Below are 23123 nucleotides of genomic sequence, written 5' to 3'. Positions count from 1 at the left end.
TCAGTATAATCATGGCTGATCACCCGCCTCAACTCTACTTTCACACTTTGACCCCACATCCCCATTGAGTCCTTTAGTGTCTGAAACTGTCCAGACCTCAGCCTTGAGTATACTTAATGACTGCAGCTTCCATGGTCTTCTGGGGTGGTAAATTTCCAAAGATTTGCAATCATCTGAATGAAGAAATTTCTCTCAGAATCAAAGAATGGTTACCTCACAGAAAGAGGCTATTCAGCCCATTGTGTCTGTGCAGGTTTGAGCAATTCACATAGACCCACTGCCCAGCATTTTCCCTATATCCTTGCAAATCTTTTGTCTTCAACTTATCCAATTTTTTTTTGGCCTCGATTGAATCTGCCTTCGCTATACTACAGGCAGTTACAGGCCTAACTAGTTGACCCCTTATTTCAAAACTGTGATCCAGTTTAGTCTGTCTAGCCGAGGACAGAACGGTTCCACTGTGTCAAGCACCTAAGAATGACACACATTCCAATAGCCAACTTTCAATCTTCTAAACTCCAGAGAATATAGGAAGCAATAGGGATCAGAGACTCCATAGCTTGAGGACCTGGGGATTATCCCAAAGAGCTTCCTGACAATGTCAAGTCTAAATAAACTTAAATGAGACATCATTTGTCTTGGGTTCTTCCTCTGTCCTTTTCGGTTGCAGGTAAACCCAGTTCACTTTCATCTCTCCTTGCGTGGCTCCTAATTAGTTTTGCAGCATTGCTTGTCCAAAGAATTCTCAGCATTTCTTAAGTACCTCAATGTAAAAATTTACACTTCTTTCCAAATATTGAATTGGAAAATTAGTTACTTATAAATTATTATTTCTGACCCACACAACCCTACAGTCTTCCCTGTGACATAGATAGAGACCTGGTTATAATACAGAAGGCTTCAACAAAGGTAATTAGTTTACTATATGTGCATACACTCTGCTAGATAAAGTTATTGGTAATCAAGCACCCAAGTTAAAAAAAAAATGCTCCTGACTTATGTACAAAATTTGATTCTATACCCCAAACTGAAGGTTCTTGATGCTTCACCTTCAGAAAAACAAGACAAAAATGCTGAAGCAAAGAGCAGCTGAATTCTGATAAAAGTAGTTAATTTTTTATTCATCTGAGATCCGAGGAACCTCATTTTCTAGAAGCTGCATGGCCCTGACTATAAGTGGAATGTAGTCTTAAAGTTTCACATCATCAACTTGAAATGAGGGAGATCATCAGTTATTTTGAAATTTGGAAGGATAAATCCCTGTGTAAAAATAAATTAAAATCAGGGAGGCAAAGCAGTTATATAACTGTGTTAAACGTCAGGTCATTGATCCACATGTTTTTAAGTTATTTTTAATAAGCAAATTTCACACCTGGGCAACTTACTTAATGTGAGTCATTTCATCTTGCTTACACACCAAAGTAGCTGGGTCAAATAGTTCTCCCTTAAACCAATAAACACTTCCACCTTGGCTAACATGAATAAGCTACAGCGCAGGGAACTGGTTTCTGCAGTTCTGGTCACCACACATGAGCAAGGATGTGATTGTACTGGAGGGGCTGTGGAGGAGATTGACCAGGGATACTGCCTGGGACGGAGCATTTTGGCTATGAAGAGAGGCTGGATGAGCTCGGGTTGTTTCCTTTAGAGCAGAGATGACTGAGAGGGGACCTGGTTAAGATGATTCAGGTTGTGAGGGGCATGGACAGGGTGGATAAAAAGTTGCTGTTCCCTTTAGTTGAAGAGTCAATAACTAGGCGGTGTAATTTAGGGTGAAAGGCAGGAGGTTTGGAGAGGATTTGAAGAAAATGTTTTTCACCCAGAGGGTGATGCGAGTCTGGAATGTGCTTCTTAGGAGTATAGTTGAGGCAGGAAACCTCACAACCTCTAAAAAGTACTTGGATGTGCACTTGAAATGTCATAGCATTCAAGGCAATGGGCCAAATGCTGGAAAGTGGGACTAGTGTGGATTTAGAGTAGTTTTGTCGGTGCACACTTGATGAGCTGAAGGGCATCTTCTGTCGTCTATGATTCTGTGATTCTATGAAAATACCTATTGGTTCATCCAGCCCCTCTCAGACAGCTGCAGTGCCTTGAGCACTGTGGCTCAGTTCTTAGCACTGCTGCCTCACAGTGCCAGGGACCTGGGTTCAGTTCCAGCCTCGGGTGACTGACTGTCTCTGTGGAGTTTGCACATTTTCCCCGTGTCTGCGTGGGTTTCCTCTGGGTGCTCCGGTTTCCTCCCACAGTCCAAAGATGTGCAGATTAGGTGGATTGGCCATGCTGAATTATCCATAGTGTCTAGGGTAGGGTGTGGGTCTGGGTGGGATGTTCTTTGGAGGGTCAGTGTGGACTCGATGGGCCAAATGGCCTGCTTCCACACTGTAAGGATTCAAACTGGAACCATCAAACTGGAACAGTACAGCACAAGAACAGGCCCTTTGGCCCTTTTGCTAACATTATGCCATTCTAAACTAATCCCATCTACCTGCACATGTCCATATCCCACCATTCCCTGCCTGTTCATGTGTTTGTCTCAATGCCTCTTAAACAATGGTATCATGTCTACTTCTACCACTTCCCCTGGCAGTGCATTACAGGCACTTACTAACCTCGCTGTAAAAAAAATTACCTTGCATATCTCCTTTAAACCTTTCCCCTCTCAAACCTATGTCCCCTATAATTTGACATTTCCTGACTATCCACCTTATCTAGACCTCTCACAATTTTATATACTTCTATCAGGTCACCCCTCAGCCTCCAATGCTTGAGAAAAAACAAATCTTGTCCAACTTCTCATTAGAGCTAATACATTCCAATCTAGGCAACATCCTGGTAAACCTCCTTTGCACCCTCTCCAAAGCCTCCACATCCTTTAGCGTGGTGCCCGGAACTGCTCACAATACTTCCAAATGTGGTCTACGTAGTTTTATACAGCTGCAACATGACTTGCAAACTTTTTTACTCAGTGCCCCAATCAATGAAGGCAAGCATGCCATATGCCTTCTTTATCATCTTATCCACTTGTGCTGCCACTTTCAGGGAGCTATGGACTATGCGCCCCAAGATCCCTCTGTATATCAATGCCCCTGAGGGTTCTACCTTTTACTGTATACTTTGCTCTTGCGTTTATCCTACCAGATTAAACATCTTCTGCTATTTCTTTGCCCAACCTTCCAACTGATCTGTATCTTGCTGTATCCGATGACAACCTTTCTCACTATCCACAAGTCTACTTGTTTGTTGTCTGCAAACTTGCTAATCAGACCTCCTACATTTTCATTCAAATAGTTTATATAAATTACAAACAACAGAGGTCCCAGCACTGATCCTTGCAGAACACAGCTGGTCACAGACCTCCAGGCAGAAAGACACCCCTCCACAACTACCGTCTGTCTTATATGACCAAGCAAATTTTGTACCCAACTTAGCATTCAGTTTGGATCCCACGGGACTTAGTCTCTCAACCAGCCTACCATGAAAGACTTTGTCAGCAGTGGTGTAAATTAGCCTCACTCATGATATCTTTATCAAGGTATCTTCCACTCTGTTCTCACCATAGACTCATTGGTGCCTGTGATGTTTTTAAAATACCCTTGTCACATGCAAGCTGTCATCATTTTTATTCTTTTGTAGAAATGTGGATGTCATTGGTTAGGCCAACATTGGTTACACATCAATAATTGCCTATGAGAAGATGGTGGTTAACCCATCAGCGTGAACCACTACCATCCATGTGATGTAGATAGACACCCATGTACTGTTAGGAAGGAAATTACAGGATTTGGTCTCATGACGGTGTAGAATGATACAGTTCTGAGTCAGGGCGGTGAGTGGCTTGGAGGGAACTTGCAGATAATGATGTTCCTCCCATGCATCTGCTCTCCTGGCCGTTATAGATCGTACAGACTGTGTGTTTAGAATGTGCTGCCAAAGGAACCTTGGTGAGTTGCTGCAATGCATTATGTAAATGCTGGCATTGGTGTTGGAGAGAGTGAATGTTGAAGGTAGTGGATGTGGTGTGAGTCAAACAGGCTGCTTTGTCCTGGATGGTGTTGAGTGTCTTGTGTTTTACGGGAGCTGCTCTCATTGTGGCAAGTGAGGAGTAGTCCATCCCACCCCTGACCTCAGCTTGTCGATTGTGGATAGGCTTTGGGAAGTCCCATGGAAGCTGACAACTTATTTTCTTTATTCCTTCATGGGGTGTGGGCGTCTATGGCAAGGACAGCATCTATTATCCATCCCGAGTCTCTCCTTCAACAGAGTGGCTTGCCCTTTTGGGGATGGGGTGGGGTTAAGAGTCAACCCAAGGCTGTGGGCCTGGTGTCACATGTAGGCCCCGCACAGATGAAACATTAAAGTTCAAGGCTGGGGTGGACCTCCCTTTATTTGTTGTAAATTTGAGCCCTCATTTTGTGGATTGCAATGTTCAAACTATAAATCATGCCTTTTTCAGGATTGTGCTTGTTTCCTTTCCTCTGCAAGTGGATTATTCTATTTTCTGACCAGATTAAATCTCTTCTTCTTGATGTGTAACCTTTGAATATCTTCTGTTAAATCAATTCAGGCCAACGAGGGGCCTGTATGGAGCTATCGTGTTGCCACATCTACAGCCCAGGTTTCAAGCGGAAAATCTCCCAAGGAGAAAACACTACAGTGACGAGAAGGGGGAGGGGTGACGAAGATGGTGGTGGTGATGTGAAGGATATGAAATGGTGTGGAAAGAATCTTGAAGATGCAGGGCTCAGCTCATCAGCAATGGGCAATCCAGAAAGAAAATCTACACCTAATTTAAAGTTTGCTATTTTATGACCTGCGTCGTTTTAAATCTATAATGCCTACATCTATATTTCCTTTCCTTAACCTTTAATTGCCAAACGTTTAACATTTTATTCTTCCTAATTCTGACATTAATATGACCTTTAATTCAAAAGCATAAAATTGGTTTATCTGTACCAATCTGTCACATTAATGAGAATTACGAAGCTTGGCTTTAAGTCTTGGCTAATTTTTAAGCATGCAGCAAATATGGAACATCGTAACAGGAGTGTTACAATATTCCAAACTGCTCGGGTAGGAAATAAACTGATTGCCTTGAGTATTTTGGGGCTAGCAGTTCAATGATGCTGCGCTGTTTTGCCATCTTAAAATAGGCACCAAAATGTACAATTTGGCAAGTCAGATTCACTGTCTGCCCAGATCACCCCTATTCCTACTGTTCACTTATCTCCCTCTGTCTGTGCTCACACAGTCCCAGTCACTCAATCCCTCACACACAAAATGCTGAAAAGCCATTGTTGATGGTGCTGTGGGCTGAAATTCAAACCAGCCTTGTCGACTTGTTGCTTCAGGACGCTGTGAGGTCTCTATAGTTCACCAATCTGATGTAACCTGGGCCCAAGACCAATATTGCATAAGCCTAAGCCTCCTGTTGTAACAGAGGACTCTTCCTTGCGCCCAGTTTGCACCGACAGGCTGGTGCTAAGCCATTTCTCATCCGTAAGTAACTACCCACCCTGTCATCACAGCTAAAATCTACTGGCTGAATTCCTAAGTAACAAATTACTTGATGTATGATAAGGGGGATATAGGGTGGAAGGAAGACTGAAACGCTAAATTAATGAAACTGAAAAGGTATATGAGTGGAGAGTGAAGCCAGTTTCTCTTGTACAGAAAGTGAAAGCTACAGTAAAGTGAGTGAGAAGAAGTAATGCAAGTAAAAGAGAAATCAAATTAGGATTTTTAGTTCAGCTGTAATAGCTTTCAGAAAACACAATTGAACGAGTGAGATATGTGATGTTGGAAATGCGCTAATCTGCCATAACAGAATTGTGATCTATACATGCTAACTTTCAAACAATCCAGGTTAATGAATTTTTAATTCTACATTAATAAATGTTTAATTTAAATCAAATTTAGCTGTGAGGAGAATTACTGCATAGCATGACTTCCAGCAGACACAAGTTGCATTTGCACAGTGGCAAGGAAGTCTTGAAACTTAAAGCAAATAGGATTTATAGCATCGGCCCAACAAGTCCACACTGACCCTCAGAGCATCCCACCCAGACCCATCCCCTTTAACCCACCTAATCTAGGCATCCCCGAACACTACGGGCAATTTCCCATGGCCAATCCACCTAGTCTGCACATTCTTTGGACTGTGGGAGGAAACTCACGCAAACACAGGTAGAATGCGCAAACTCCACACAGACAGTCGCCCGAGGGTGGAATCGAACCCGGGTCCCTGGTGCTGCGATCCAGCAGTGCTAACTACTGAGCCACTGTGCCGCCCTATCAAAGAGCAGGTTTTCCACTCCATTTTCAGGGACGTCTATCCCTCCCGTCTGCCATGAGGGGATGCCCAAAATCTAACCTGTTGACACCTATCCTATGAGATATTATGACTTTGGACAACACTTTGAATCCACCTCCCAATGAATGAACCTACGTCGAGCTCCTTTTCGGTTCCACACAAGAGTCACATTAAGCTTCAAATGCGACACCCTTTCCCTTTTCACAGATACTGAGTTTCCCCAACACTTACCATTTTTTAATCCTGATCAACAGTGCATACGGCAGCTTGTAAAATTACCCCTTGTGTCATTGGGCCTTGAACCTCATTTCGGTTCCTTTTTGTAATTACCACTCCCTTTAGGCAGTCAAGAGGAGAGGATGGCACTGGACACAGCAATCCAACATGGTGTGAAGAAGGAACAAGCTGTAACCGATGTGACAATGGATGTATCTTTAGATATGCATGTTCCTGAGAATGTTCTCCTAGGTACCAACTTCATTGTGGATGTAGAGCTCCAAAACAACAGCAACGAAAAACGTAGCATGACTGTCTTTCTGAGTGGCAATGTGGTGTTCTACACTGGAGTCCCGAAAATTGAAATTAAGAAGGAGACCATTAAAGTGACTGTGGAACCTAATCAAGGTAAGACATTTTGTTCTGGATTTTCTGATTCTGAGCGTATTGTGGCCTAATAATGTTGGGAGGTGGCGTGGTATGGTGAGCAATATGTGCACGCTTCATTTAAATATTTATTTGGAGCGGGAGTCCCATTTTCCAATGTTCAGACGTGCAGGACATCACTTCTAAAGGGCATCCATTAAGAATTATTCTCCTGTACAGTTGGGGAATTGAAATCAGTTGGAATTGATTTGCGTGTGGTGGGTGGGTGCGTGGAATGGAAATGATTTTGAATTTTGTGATTGTGATTTATTGCTCATTTTCTTTGCTGTGATTTTGGATTCTCACAAACTGTTGTGTGGGTCATTCAGACAATTTTGCTCCAGTGCTGTTCTTGGCATCAATGGGTTTGCCAATGGGAAGTCACCTTCTGGAATAAAGAGGAACTATTGATTGGTGATATCAGATTAGCCTGCATAAGTGAAGCTTTTTTTTTACTTTAATCTCTACATTGATTATCCCAGAATTTGAAGATGGTCCTAAGGCAGGGAATTACATCCTGTTCCCAAAGGAGGCTTGGATAACAGGCTTGACGAAGCCAAACAGACATTATTTTCAATGTTTAATTGTTGCTCTGAAGCATTCTGATCACGATAACTAGCACCTTCAGTAGCAGGATTTAAAATGCCCTGTCACTCCTTCTCATGCATTTCACCCCATGATAACCCATTGTGAAACACAACTAACCTCTTGTCGTTTCTGAGTTGGGGTGGAAATAGGAAGACAGCAAATGTTCAAACTGCAATCTTCACATAAGGCAGGGCGACAGATTTGTGGGAACACCATCACCTGCAAGAGTCCCTCTAACACATACACAATGCTGATTTCGAATTGGAGCTATATTACTGTTCCTTCACACTGTCACTGCATCAGAAACTTGGAACTTCCTTTTCTACAGCACTGTGGGTGCACCTACACCAGATGGAGTACAGCAACACTTCCTGCAAGGTAACCCCCTGTCAGTTAAAAGTCTGATGCTCTTGTTCAGCTGTGTAGGCAGTGACATCATCTCTTGAAAAGCTACAGGCTGAGTATAAGGACATAGCAATGCTTTCAGAAATTCTACAAAGCTGGTGGAATTTCTGTTGATCTTTGCCCTGTCTTTGCCAACCTTGTTCTGCTAACTTAGCTCTGTCTTTCGCTTCCCCTGAAGACTTATCTGTCCATCAGTCCAGAACTTGGTGCATATCCTCTTCCTGTTGATAGAGTAGCTTCCATTATGGTAGTGCTCTCCAGTTGCATCTCTCTGCCACTGATAGTAGGCTACCTGTGCTTTTGGAGAGAGTGTGAAGGTGAACATCGCATGCCTCCAAGAGGCATTATTATGTGACCCCCGATGAGTGCATGCATCTCATCAAGGTGAGAGTTGGGAGGTGCATTGCCACTTTAAATAAAGACTTTGAAGAGAAGAGGTAGCCTGTGCGTAGTGTGCAGTAAGTTCAGAGTGTGACAGGTGAGTATATGTGGTAGTTCCAACATTTGGTGAGATTGCTCTTGCAGGAGTTGAGAAAGGCTACAAGAGGTCACGGGCTGAGTGGAAACTTAATATTTTTGTTTTAACTTACATGGAATGTTGGCATTGCTGACCTCGCCCAATACTTGTGGCCTATTCCTAATTTCCCTTGAGAAGTGGGTGGTGAATTGCCTTCTGGAAACACTACAACCTATATGCTTTAGATACACTCACTGTTAAGAAATGGGTTCAGGTTTTTTTTCCCAGTGACAGTGAAAAATGGTGATATGGTTCCAAATCAGCAAGCTGTCTGCCTTGGAAGGGGTCTTGCATGTGTAGGTCGGCCATGCATCTGCTAATCTTGTCCTTCTGGAGGTTGTAATCTTGGAAGCTGCTGCATTGCATCTTGTATATCATACAGTCTGCTGCCATTATGCATTGATAGTGGAGAGAGTGAATTATTAAGGTAGTGAATGGAGTGCTGATCGATGAGTCGCTTTATTCAGCCTGCTGTCAAGCCCCTTGAATGTTGTCAGAGCTGTATTCGACCAGACAAGTGCCAAACATTGCTAATGTATGCCTTGTGAACAGGCACTAGAGAATAAGGAAGTGAGTTACCTGCTGCGGAATTCATAGGTCATAGAATCCCGATAGTGAGGAAACAGGCCCTTTGGCTCAACAAGTCCACACTGACCCTCAGAGCATTCCACCCAGACCCATCACCCTATAACCCACCTAACCTACACATCCGCAAACACTGTGGGCAATTTAGCATGGCCAATCCACCTAACCTGCACTTTGAACTGTGGGAGGAAACCGGAGCACCCAGAGGAAACTCATGCAGACATTGGGAGAATGTGCAAACTCCACACAGACAGTCACCCAAGGGTGGAATCGAACCTAGTTTCCTGGTGCTATGAGGCAGCAGTGCTAACCACTGAGCCACTGTGTCACCTATGATCTTTGACCTGCTGTTGTAGTCACTGTTTGTATGTGGCTTGTCCAGGTCATCTTCTGGTCAATGGTAACCCCAAGGATGTCGACAGTGGGAAATTCAGTGATGGTATTCAATTGAATGTTAAGAAGAGATAGAGAGAGTTTAACTTTCATTCTCAGAACTGTGCACTTATTTCATAATCGTCATAAACTTCACACAGAGAATTAAAATCCAGAAGAAACCCACTAGTGAGTGACCATACACTGCTTATAATAACGTCGTAACTTCCATACAATTCACTTTACTTCATGATACAGCCAGTACTGTCTGCAAATATTAATTGCGTGCCTTTTAGCGTTAAGCTAGTTTTCAATGCATACTGCAAATCTTTCACAGTTTTTCTTCCTGTTGGAGCTGTCTTCTCTGTGAGTCAATCATCTTTAAATTCACTACATTGGAAGAGTATGTCTTGTTCCTAGATTACTGTCACCAGTTGTTATGTGGTTGGTACATGCTGTTCTTACACTCAGTTCTTCACATCTGGGATATTTGAGGAAGTTGTACTGGATGTGCATTTTTGTAGCTAATGGAACGATCAATTTGACCTGAATTGGTGGAAACCAACTACTTGTACAAAGCAGGACACATTTTGATAAAACAATGCTGCATTAAAGTAAAAAGACAGGTTCTAACTTCAAAACAACGGATAACAACCTTCTGTTCAAAGATGGTTTTCTAACCTAGTCCTGTCACTGCCCTCAGTTCATCGGGCTCAAGTGAGGATCAAGTCAAAGGACTATGTCGATCACCTTGTTGAACAGTCCATCCTGCACTTTTTCAGCAGTGGCCACGTCGATGAAACAGGGCAGACCCTGGTTGTCCAGAAGGCTGTACCCCTGCTGATTCCAAGGATGAACATGAGAGTAAGTTATGTGTAAAACGGGCTCAAATGCTTATTTCTATCAAAAGAGGGAGATGCACTGTTATTGAAAAGCAGAAAAATGGTGAAGGGTTTTAATTTTGCACCTATTAACAAGAGGGGTGTTATTCTTGGAATGAAATTCAATTCCATTTGAAACACCTTAGTGATAGTGGCAGGCATTCAGGATAATAGTTGAAAATGGCTCATCAAAAATATCTTGCAATTGTTTGTACGTTCAATTTCGCCAAGTTGAATTGCTTCTGTTTCAGATACTTATATATTTGCGAAAAATGGTGAGCCCAAGATGTCTAATAATTAGTTCTCTAAGAGTATCTGTATTTCATAGCTATCTTTGTTATCATCCACAGCAATAAATGTAAATGGATAATAAAATAATCATTTAACAGAATCCTGTGATTCTGCAAGTTTGGGAAGGTTGAAATGTGTACAATGCAAACTTTTTTTATCCACATCACAGTACAGAGTGCATGCTTCTGATGTGCTCATAATTAATGGAACATTGTTTTTAATACTACATATTGTCCATGATCAAACCAAATGAGTTAAGATGAGGCCATATGAGATAGCTTGTAGTTCAATATCATGATAAGTTTTTAAATTAAATTCAACACAGTGCATAAGGAAAAATGAAAATGCAATTACATTTTGGGTAGTAAATATGGGATAAAAGAAACAATACCTCTTCATGTGGTATAAATTATTGTTACCTTTGAGTTTTGGTACTCTTGTGATTCTGTCCTGATCAGTGCATGCCACTCTTTTTCAGCCATATTCAACTCCTGCACCACCATATTCATGCTAAACAAATAATCCCTGATTAGATATATGTTTCAACGACAGTGCCGTAATTTCTCCTTGAACATTTCATATTTCCTATGTTTGATATCAGCTGGCTCCCCATTTGCTCTGTATTCTTCTAATCAACAAACAAGTCAATCATAATCATTGCACCTACTGTCTCAGACAACAGATGCTGATAGTCATTGAGTGTATTTAAAACAGGGTTAGTTAAGTTCTTGATTGGTAAGGGGATCAAGGGTTAGAGGGAGGAAGCAGGAGATTAGGGTTGAGAAACTAATCAGCAGTGATCAAATGGGAGAGCAGACTCAGTGGGTTGAATGGCCTAATTCTGCTCCTATATCTTATGGTCTGTTTCAGTCAAGTCATCTCTGACTCTTTTCAATTTTATAAGGTACGGACCTAGTCTGTCCAACCTTTCCTCATTGAACAACTCACCTATTGCAGGTATTAGTCTGGTGAATCTTCTCTGATCTGCCTCCAATTCATTTAAATCCTTAAATAAGCAGACTGATACTATGCAGAATAGTCCAGATGTGGTCTCAGCAGTTCTGAGGGAAGGTCACTGACCCCAAAATGGAAAAGCTGTTGCTCTATCCATAAATCCTGGCTGCTTTGCTGAGCATTTCGAGCATTTTGCCCTAGAAAATGGCATTAAAATGCTATCCATTGTGACTGTTAGAAAATTTCAGTATCATAGAAGCACAGAATCCCTACAGTGTGGATACAGGTCATTCGGCCCATTGAGTCCACACCGACCCTCTGAAGACCATCCCTCCCAGACCCACCCCATCCCTGTAACCCCACATTTCCCATGGCTAATCCACCTAGTCTGCACATCGCTGCACACTATGGGGCAATTTAGCATGGCCAATTGACCTAGCCTGCACATCTTCGTACTGTGAGAGGAAATCGGAGCACCCGGAGGAAACCCACACAGATATGGGGAGAATTTATTCTCTGGACAATTTCACAGCTTCTGTAGGAATCCTCAGGGATTGATAAGGATTGAGACCAATCTGATTGATTGATTGATTCCAATCAGCACTTTCCTAACTTTTCAGTGCTATAATCACAATGGCAACAGGTTGCTGTCTTAACTGAGTGATAATGGAATGCGTGAAGATACGGATAGTCAGTATAAATAATTTAAATGATAAGCTAACACAAGTGAGGTGGCTTGCAAATGTGGTATTCCAGTTTCAAGCTGAAAGTAATTGAAATATAAAATGTTCAAGGAGAAATTACGGCACTGTTGTTGAAACATAAATCTAACCAGGGATTATTTGTTAAGCATGAATATTTGCTCAGTGGTTCAGGAGTTGAATATGGCTGAAAAAGAGCAGCATGCACTCATCAGGACAGAGTCACAAGAATACCAAAACTCAAAGGGAACCATAATTTATACCACATGAAGAGGTATTGCTTGATCATCATGTGGACTCAGGTTGATAAATGATTAATTGGCAGTAGCTCCTAACAGATTTCTTTTCTTCCCCCAACTCTCTTTAGGCTGAAGGCCCAGCGATGTTTGGGCATGAGGTAACAATAGTCATTGAATTTACAAACCCTCTCAGAAAGCCTTTGGAACATCTGGTTCTTCGCATTGATGGACTTGACTCACGGAAACCTAAGTTAAAGCTGTTCAGGTAAGGAAGATCAAAATCGGCATCAGTGATAGAAATGTAATCGAACCTTGACATTAAATGATGCAAAGGGACTCAATAGCCTTCAAGACTTAATATCGAGTTCAAAAATTTTAGGGCCTGAACACTTCCTCCAATGTCTTTCCCCTAACCCCCAGACACCAGGCCTTGTCGTCATGTGGGCTACTACCAAAATGATCCCATTGTCACCCACTTGTGGTCCCCGTTAGCAGCTATTCATTCTCCCAGGCTGACCGTAACCTGGTTTTTTTTGACTGTCTAACTTTTGTTCCTCTCTCTGGGCTCCATCTCCACCTATCATTTACTCCTTTACCACCACCACCGCCCCCCACCCCACCCACCCACCTACTTACCTCACCTTCAGCATTTAGACTAATCCTTTTGTGGCTACAATCAGTTCTGGAGAAGGGTTATTGGGCCCAAAAGATTAACTCTGTTTCTCTCGTCTAATGCTGCCAGACCTGCTGAGTTTTGCCAGTAATTTCTCGTTTCGGATTCCCGTCATCCGCTGTTCTTTGTTTCTTTTTTAACCTCCCGTTTTAACGTCCCTTTATTAACATATCTCAAAAACTCAACATCTCTTCCGGCTGTGGAAAATTGACAGAAAAAGAAGAGCCAACTTTAATATCCCTTCATTCAGTAAGACGAGCTGAGGGAGCAGGAGTAGGTTTGGATGGTGAGGGCTGGTAGTGGAGTTGGAGGTGAGGGTGGAGGAAGGTCTATACTTTTGGTATTCTCGAGGCTTTGTAGATGTTGCATATGTCCCTCTAAGTTGAAACGGCAAGCGAGAAACAAAGAACACGCCCATCTCATGCCCTAGAGCAAGAGAAATGGAGTTGATTTCTGTGGTTCCTCACATGGTGAGCAGCTATCAGTCTGTATCCTGGAATTACCACCCTGAGCTTTGCTTTCTCTCCACAGACAGAGAGAATGAATGGCTCTGAATTAAAGAACTTGAACAATTGGAAATTCTCAACTGGTCAGGCAGTGTCAGTGGGGAGAGAAACAGACTTTTCAGAACCAGGGAAGGTTTTAAGTAGCTCTGTCACATGTCTCACTTTTTCTTTCTAGTTCTGGCAAAGGTTTATTCTGAAACACCAGGCTGAACCTTTCAAACTCTGGGCTGAACATTTCACACTCCGGGCTGAGCCGTTCTCACTTGAGGAAGAGTCTTGAAGAGTCATGACTTTCCCTGAGCTCCCTCCAGGGGTTTCCCTGCACCACTGGATGGGTTACTGTCTCCACTGTGAAGCTAGGTCTGAGAATAACACAAGAATATGCCTGTGTATTGGAAAGCCAGTCAGCAGTTTTATTTGCGGATTTCCTACCCTCGCCCATCCCCCTCCCCAATTCTCCTGGGCGCACCGCAACCCCACCCCGGCACCTCCAAAGCTACTTCCAAGGAACCAGGCAAAACCTGTCCATTTACTCTATTTCTCTGAGTGTTTGAGGCATTTTCTGTTTTTATTTCTGGTTTCCATCGTCCATCGCATTATAGGTTCAACTGAATGATATCAGTCAGCATTCACCTAACTTTTCAGTGATGGATTTACACTGGGAACAGGTTACTCTCTTGGCTAAGGCATAATAGCTTACTTAAGGGCAAGGATAGTCATGTGTGAATAATTTAAATGACAAGCTAACACAAAAGGAGTGGCATGAAATAGAAAATCCTGAAAGCCAAACTATGACACTGTGTTGTTCAACCCTAAATCTAGCCTGGGGATTATTCTTAAACCTGAATACTTAGTTGTAGCGTAGAACTTGAATATGACTGAAAGAAAAGAAGTGTGCTTTTTCGAAATTTCCCAGCTTACATTCATTAGGACAAAATCGCAAGAATACCAAATCTCAAAGGGAACAATCATTTTTACTGCATTTAAACATGTCGCGATCAGTGGGAACTTGAACTCTGGTTGGTAAATAGTTAATGCACCGTCGAACGGCTAATGGCCAAATTTAAGTTTAAATTCAGTCCAAGCAAGTCAACTCCTGATTAAGGCATTGCCATTGGGATTACACTGGGCAATGGCTGTCCCAAAAAGCGGGAAAAGGCTCAATGTGCACACATATTCCTTCGGTTTACAGCAGACAGATGGCCATGCATCAACATGTGCAGTTTATAACAAGCATAAGTAAAACACTCAAGCTTAAACTGCTTGTTTGCATCATTCTTGGCACCATTGCATTGTTAAGCAAGTGCTGTCCAATTGCAGAATGTTGCAGACGATCTTCTGAGTTTTGCATGCATGGGCTGGTTGAGGGTGGTTAGTACTCTATCTGTTATGAATGGTCAAAGAAGGTTTGGCATTCTTGAGATTCTGTCCTGATGAGGCAAGCTTCAACATCAAATTTGAACAAGTTTGTAACACAAATAACATTTTCCATTTGCAGTATCCTCCCAGAAAATGCCACCTTAACAACAAGGGAATTGTTTGTGCCTCGGAAGCGGGGTCAACGCAAAGTGATAGCGAGCCTGGACTGCAGTGCATTGAGGCAGGTTGTCGGAGAGTTAGAATTAAATGTTACATAGGAAATGTAAATGGAGCAAGCAGAGAACCTTCTTCTAATCTGCCTTAAAAAGGAGTTTTCTGAAGACGTAATCTGGAGCATGTATTAAATGAAAAGTTTAAAAGGCAATTCTGATGTTTTCATCCTCCTATTTTTGAGCTTGTTTTCATGCTACTTAGTATCAATTTTTTTCACTTCAACCAATATCAAATTGATGACAACACTTAAGAAATTTATCCTTGTTACATTTTACCTATCCGTGCTTTCTGTAGTGCTTATGTTATTGTATGTTGGATACTAATAAACTAGAACAGGGATTATATCAGTAGGGTGTTATTTCTTTTCACCTGTGGCTATACGTAAGCTTAGATCAAAAGGAATGTGCAGACATAGTCCTGTGTCTTGTTACTTTACTGGGTACCTGAAAGAAAGGGATGTTTGTTTTCACTTCCTTTCTCAACTACATTCCTGTGTCCCTTCTGGATCTGTTCTGGAATACGGGATCCACAAGTACCAGACAAATATTTTTCGCCCAAGTTGTCATCTTTCATACGTCAGCCCATGTGGTGTTTGCCAGAAAGCTGTTCACCCTGAAGGGACATCACATTTGGATACAATCCTCTCCATGTCCTGTTCCCACCTACATTCACTTCCCTGCAGTTGAGGGTGGTTGACTGGTTCATAACCGATATGTGGGGGTGTGGGTGGTGTTAGGGGCTGGGAGGCAGAGAAGGTGCAGTGTATAGCTGAGAGCTACAGAATCTTACATCCTTTAGCTGTCACCAGGCAGCGATCTACTCCCTTTTACTTTCAAAAGTATTCAGATCATACCTAAGTACAAGTGCTAGTTGCCATTACAAATTTTGCTTTTCTTTGAATGCAATGCAAGACACAATATTGAATATTTTGATATTGAATATTTTGATATTACTTTACATAACTTTTGTAACCAGTAAGAAATAGATAAAATTGTATGAGCTTGCAGTTTTACGTTTATGTCACGTAACGGCGACTATATAGGACCAGCATTAAAAGTTATCAAAGATGAGAGAAGTTGGACACTGGAGGCCTCTGAAACTTGGGACAGTTTTGTATGAAATGTGTCTGTGCTGGCTCTTTACCAGGAAACTGCCTCATTCTGTCCCTGCACAAAGCATCCCGCATATGGTCAAGGGATTCATCTCTTCCTCCCTCGAAATTTGCCCATCCCATACCCTGGCTGCTGAGTACTATAGAGATTGTGGTTCACAGGCCTGGGCTTATAACTGTCCTAGAACAAAGGCCACATTGCAAAAGACAGTACCACTTAGGGCACATGCCCTGACTTGTTGGACCTGTCACCCTTGCAGTTGAGGACCATTGGTTACAATATTCAGGCTGACACAGTTTCATGCAACCAGAGATAGTGTACTGCTATCCCCTAGCTCTTTAAATCCAACCCTACCACTGTTTGACAATTCTCTAATCCAAAAGTCTGGATTGTTTGGCTGTAGGCCACATATCGCTCAGAAAAGAAGATGTTTGTGATTCACCTGGGAGAAATCTGTGTGTTCTGAGCCTCCTACCTGAGTGTCAGGAGCAATGCGGTTGCCCTTATAAACGTCACAAAAAAAATGCTAATATGCGTCTCAGCGCCAGGGACCCGGGTTTGATTCCACCCTCGGATGACTAGATGTTGTTTAATAGGGTGTTTGCTATGTTTAATGGACTAAAGTGCTTGATAGATGCATTTATGAAACAAAATTTGACACTGAGTCACATAGTCATGAGGGCAAGAAATAGAGTTAGGCTTTAAAACCATCAGAAAGAGGAGTAGGAGTGGGCCATTCAACAAGACAATGGCCCAGCTCCACATAGCCCTTAACTCCCCAATAATTCAAACACCTATCAACCTCCTGTTTAAATACTATCAGTGATCTAACCTCTACACCTCTCTTCGGTAGAGAAATTCTGACATTCACTGCCCTCTGAGAGAAGAAATTCCCCTATATCTCAGTTGTAACAAGTATCCCCTTGTTCTGTAACTATGACCCCTAGTTTGAGAGTCCTCCACTAGGGGAAACATCTCTCAACATCTATGTAACATGGTATGTTACAATAAGATCACTCCTCATTCTTCTAAACTCTAATGAATGATGTAGCCACTCTCGATAAGTTAACCCCTTCATCCCAAGAATTAGCTGAATTTCTTTTGCACAGTTTCCGAAGACAGTATATCCTTTTCTTTTTAAATACAGGGGCTAAAACTGTACACAGCACTGCGTGTGCAGCACCACCGCTATTCAGTACTTTGAGGAATTTCTCAAAGGAGAAGAGAGGGGGAGATAAAGTTTTGGGGGAAAGAATTCCAGGACCTAAGCATCACTGGCAGAGCTATTAAATCCTAGCTGGAATTGTGTAACTCTACTACACCAGTATAGATATTTGGAGGCTCCATTTTTGATCCACTTAATGGAATCTAGATTGGAAATCAGTATGTCAGTCGACAGTGTGGCCCGCATATACAAAAATTTACCACAAGATTTTTTTTTAAAGAGGTCACAAATAATACATTGCAGAGAAAGCAGGTCTTAAGGATTATAGTTGCTTACATATTGCCAGCAGCATTGCCTCTTAGGAATACTCATTGAGGGATCACAGACTGCCCTGGTTTCCTGATGGGCATTTCCAGTGGGTTAGCTTTTCCTCAATGTATATATCATTATAACACCATAATGTGCCATGAATTCTATTATGAGAAGCTTTATTTGTAGGTTTATTTTGTATCACTCATTTTTTATAATGTGCACAATCATTATTCCAAGTTGATTGCCAATAAAATGAACTTATCTGTAATTTAGTCTTCATGTCTTCTTTGTGTGATTAAGTGATGAAAGTTGAACTGGTATGGTTCCGTTTACTGCAGTCGGTTATTAGGTTACTACAGTTTCTCACAAAATGATATGGAACTATGTAGTGCCATGTACAGGCAGATCCAGATTCCATGGTCTCTCCTTATAAGGAAGAGAGGGCAGAATTCAGAGTGACCCTCAGAGCTCTGGAGAGGAATCTAGTGCAGATTACAAGTCTCCTCAACTGAATTAACTGAGGAGGGGTAACAACGAGGGCGAATGTTCTTCAAAACAAAAGAAAAACAATAGTATTACAGAATATAGCACAAGTTAATCTGAAGCAGTAAGATAATGAGACTTTCTCTCACCTGCCCTTTTAGTTTTATACTGCTTTTGTCTGTTCTGTCTAAATGTAAGGAGCTGCTGATAATGTGGAGAGAAACCTCCGAGTAGCTTAAATAAATGCAGCTAATAACTAGATTCAGACGACTAAAATAATGCAAGAGACTGCATTAACCCAGGGAGTATTTTTCGCTGTCCAAGGATGTAGGCATTGTTGGCAAGACCCGCTTTTTTTACCTATCCATAATTTCACTTGAGCAGATGGTGGTGAGCTGCTTTCTCGAATTATTGGTATCTGTGTGGTGTAGATCAATCCATTAAACTCCTGAAGTAATCCAGTTTCAGATTTCAATGATTATATCATGAGTGCCTCTTTCTGTTTCCACTATCTTTCACATGGAGACTTTTGAAAGAACAAATTATTGGAGTTGAGTTGATAAACAGAGAGCATAGCGATGTAATAATTTGCAAAAGAACCACAAGCAACATTTTTATGCAACAGGCACAGAAAATGCCAAAGAAACTCAGCAGGTCTGGCAGCATCAGTGGAGAGAAAAACAGTTTAACGTTTCAAATCCAGGTGACTGCTTCAGAACTGAAAGATGTTGGAAAATAGGTTTCTGTTTATATTTTCCTCAGAGGCGGAGAAGGAGCAAGAGGGCAGATAGTGTAGAGACCTGTGCAAAAGTCAGAGGGGTTGTTAATAGTGGATAGTTGTAGATAATGATGGTTGTTATTAGGTTTTATGCGACTTATTGTTATGGTATGGAATATACCGCCTGGAAGGCCAGTGAGAACAAATCCAGCAGTAATTTCACATACATAGAAAGCTGAGATTTGCAGTTATATGGAGTAAGAGCAGAGGACTGTGGCTGTCATCCTGCTCAGAGCCCAATGGTACCACTCAAATGGCCAATTAAGGGCCTCTTACCACCACCGCTGACATCTGACCAGTGGTGGGTAGGCCCTCTGCCCTTTGGAGGAGCCTGCCTGGTTTCACTTGGCTACCTCTCTGTGGACTCAATGGGTGGGAGAGAGGGGGAAACCCGCTAAAAGGAAACATTGTGGACTGTGGAGACAATGGCCAACGCCATGGCAATGTGGCAATGCCAACAACTCACCGCCAACCCCCCCACCCACCCCTTGCTGCAGCCTGTATAACTTAGGTCCATTGCCTCATTATGGAGGGGGCATTTGTGGCTATCTCCTCTCAGTTGGGCACGGTCCCAGCAGCAACCGCTGCCCCGATGTTCCTGGTGGTACTGAAGTGCTGCCAATCTGCCAACTGGCCGAAAGCTCTCGGAAGGGAGTGGGGTCTTGTCCCTTGAAGGGATAGGAGCCTGAGCACCAGCTTGTTAGCTGCTTGAGGGGTAGTAAATCCAGCCAGACCTTTCCCAAATGCTTGAGGTGGTAGTATCTCCTGCTTCCAGCCATCACAAAGTAACCTCCATCACAAATTACAGCGGCTGCTTCTGAGAATCCAGGAGCAAATTCTTGGCATTCGTCACCATTATTTTAACAGAAACCTAACCTCAGTAAAATAACGAGCTAGCAGAAGAATGTGATCTGAATAAGTTGCACCTTGGTAGGATAATACAAACAGTCATTACCAGACTATGATATTTCAATGCTGCTTTAATCTACTCTTCAAATGGGAAGGAAAGAAAAGCAAGTATTGGCTTTCTATTGTGAGTGAGCAATTTAGAAATGCAGCAGTGTTTCATTTTCATTCAATATTTAACATAATCTTGAGTAACCTAGCTTTTCATTCTTTTCACATCAACACTCCAGATGTGTTGCTTTAAATCTGTCACTAGTTTATGTGCAGTAAAACTTTTTAATTTGCAATGAAGTTGGCTGTCAGAACTTAGTTCTCTGGAATGTTGAATATATGCCTGCTCACTGCACAGCTCTAAAGGGTTTATATTCTGTGTCATTAAAGTACTTTAAACTCTCATTGGAATAGGGTCAAATAGAGTTTCAAATGGGATTTCCTTTCAGCATAGAAAGTGGAATGAAGAATATATGAAGGCACAAGCTGCATGCTGCAAGGTTCTGGTTCCTTGCCCTTGTTGAATATTGGCTTAGGGAAATGTTTATAAAACCCAACCATTAGCTTCTTGTGTTCAAAGTTTGTAAAGTAGATTGTGACCCCTCTATTGTCGAGGCAAATTTGGAAGCATAGGTACTGCAAGGTTCTGTGAAGGACATGACATGGAGGTGCCAGTGTAGGACTGGGGCGGACAAGGTCAGAAATCATGTGACACCGGGTTATAGACCAGCAGGTTTGGACTATAACCTGGTGTCGTGTGATTTCTGACCCCGTAAAGGACAAGCAGTCAACGGTGTAAATTAGATTTTTGAACTCCTTGGGAACTCACCTTCAATAATATATAAAGTGTATCAGGTGAGGAATACACATTTGTAAGTCATTTAATGTCAAACACTTTGCAACTAACTTTTAATTAAATAACTTCATAAATTTAAACTGTTTGTATATTGGCAACTAATGGTGCATTACTTAATGAGCAGTGAAATGAGATGTATTTCCTCAGTTTTGCAGCTGGCTGGATCCTACTGCCCACTGGTGATTTGCGTTCCATCTTGGACAAAATTATATCCTAGTGAGCAATTGCGTGGGAGTTACATCATCACTCACTTGCAAAAATCATATATTTTCTAGCAATTTGTCTTACTAACTGGACGTCTGTTTAAAACAACATTCTAAACTTTATGCCAGCGATGGAAGACTGCTTTGCGGCATCAGGCTGTGAAATAGGAATTCACATTGATATCTAGGTCAGCCTGGAGCACAGGGAGCCAGGGTATTTTTAGATAAGAGTTTCTGACCAAGTGAAAGTCTTGCCCACATGCTCACCAAGGTCACATTTAGTTTTGTTTTCGTGCTGTATTCCGAGCAGGTAACTGCCAACTTTGAAGATGAGACAGTCATTGAGCTTCACCTTTCTAACCTTACTCTTGTGATTCAGAATAACATTAGCACAATTGAATGTTTATTGTTTTAATTTCATACGAAGCGCAGTACTTTCTACCAAAGTGTGCATGTCTTACAGGACCGGACAGGGTAAACATAGACAGGATGTTCCCAATGACTGAGGAGTCCAGAATGAGGGGTCACAGTCTAAGGATACAGGGTAGGCCATTTAGGGCTGAGATGAGGTGAAATGTCTTCACCCAGAGAGCAGTGAGCCTGTGGAAATCTTTGTCACAGACAGTAGTCAAGGCCAAAACACTGGATGATTTCAAGAAGGAGTTGGATATAACACTTCGGGCTAGACAGATCAAAGGATACAGTGCAAAAACAAGAAGAGGGGACTGAGTTGGATGATCAGCCATGAGTGTGTTGAATGGTGGAGCAGGCTTGAAGGGCCGAATGGCCTACTCCTACTCTGATTTTTTGTGTTTCTGTGTTTTTAATATTGCAGTCAAGAAGATGTATGGAAGTCCTCATGATAATGTGGAATTCTTAAGTTGTCTGGGTGTGTGTGAAACAAAAATAAATTGACAAAATGTCTCTTTTCAGCGACACATGGAAGTGGCAAAGACCATGGATTTGTGCTCCTGATGCACAGTTCCCTGGCCCCAGAAATGCTCCTGAGACAATAGGCACCAAAGTAGGTCCTGTTGGAATAAATGTCAGGCATGTTGATTATGATATCTGAATTTCAGGAAAGTAATTCCAGTGGAAATGCCCAGACTGCGAGTGGGAATTCCCACATCCATCCTACTTTTTTGATCACCTTTGAGCTGCCAACCCATGCAGTTCCTGCCCTTTCAACTCCATTCAGGGCCTTACTGCTCACCTTTCACCACTAAAAACAAGTATTCTAGAAACATGCAGCAGGTCAGACAGCATCCGTGGTGGGAAATGGAGTTAATTTATCCATGGCCTTTCCTCAGAACTAGGGAAAAAACCTTCTCTGGGACAACTAACAGGGGTACAGGCGGGTAAGTTGGCAACTGGGTGTGATGGTAGAATGACAGGAACGTAGGGCAATATGTTATCTGTGTGCCAGGTGGGTGGTCAGGTTGGGTACAGAGAGTTGTCAGGTCAGGGGCTAGTCAGGTCAAGTGAGTAGTGGTCGGGAGGGTCAGTAGTGGAATCTACCTATGCTGCATTTGGGGAGGGAGTCAGGGTCAGAGGTGGGGTCTGGTGTTAGGTCATGTTGAGGAGTCAGAGGGAGTCAAGGAGAAGTCACAACTGTTATCGAGGGGTTAGATGTAACCTGTGAAATCCTATTGTGGATCTCTTTTTTTAAAATTCGCTCAAGGGATATAGGCGTCACTGGCTAGGATCAGCATATATTGCCCACCTCTAATTTCCCAGAGGGTAGTTATAGATTCATAGAGTCGTACAGCACAGAAACAGGCCCTTCAATCCAACTCATCCATGCTGAACATGTTCCCAAACTATACTAGTACCACTTGACTATATTTGGCCCATATCCCTCTAAACCTTTCTATTCATGTACCTGTCCAAATGTTTTTTAAACGTTGTAAGTGTACCCGCATCTACCACTTCCTCTGGCAGTTCATTCCATACACGCACCGCCCTCTGTGTGAAAACGCTGCCCCTCAGGACCCTTTTAAATCTTTCTCCTCTCACCTTAAAAATATGCCCCCTAGTTTTGAACTCCCCCACCCTAG

At 42.3% G+C, this 23123-nt stretch overlaps 1 protein-coding gene across 1 annotated transcript in view; it reads left to right on the top strand.

Annotated features, from left to right (window-relative positions):
* Positions 1–18117, top strand: part of LOC125485608 (coagulation factor XIII A chain-like) — a 104872-nt gene extending 86755 nt beyond the window's left edge. The window contains exons 5-8 of the mRNA XM_048609161.1: positions 6656–6937; positions 10126–10286; positions 12617–12753; positions 15166–18117. Coding sequence (XP_048465118.1) covers positions 6656–6937; positions 10126–10286; positions 12617–12753; positions 15166–15304 — 719 coding nt within the window. The 3' untranslated portion in view covers positions 15305–18117. The remainder of the gene's footprint in view (positions 1–6655; positions 6938–10125; positions 10287–12616; positions 12754–15165) is intronic.
* Positions 18118–23123: the final 5006 nt, after the last annotated feature.

This window comes from Rhincodon typus, chromosome 2, assembly GCF_021869965.1.
Source record: "Rhincodon typus isolate 14 chromosome 2, sRhiTyp1.1, whole genome shotgun sequence".
Lineage (NCBI taxonomy): Eukaryota > Metazoa > Chordata > Chondrichthyes > Orectolobiformes > Rhincodontidae > Rhincodon > Rhincodon typus.
Note: the sequence above shows the minus strand (reverse complement) of the source record. Positions and strands in the feature narration are given on the sequence as shown.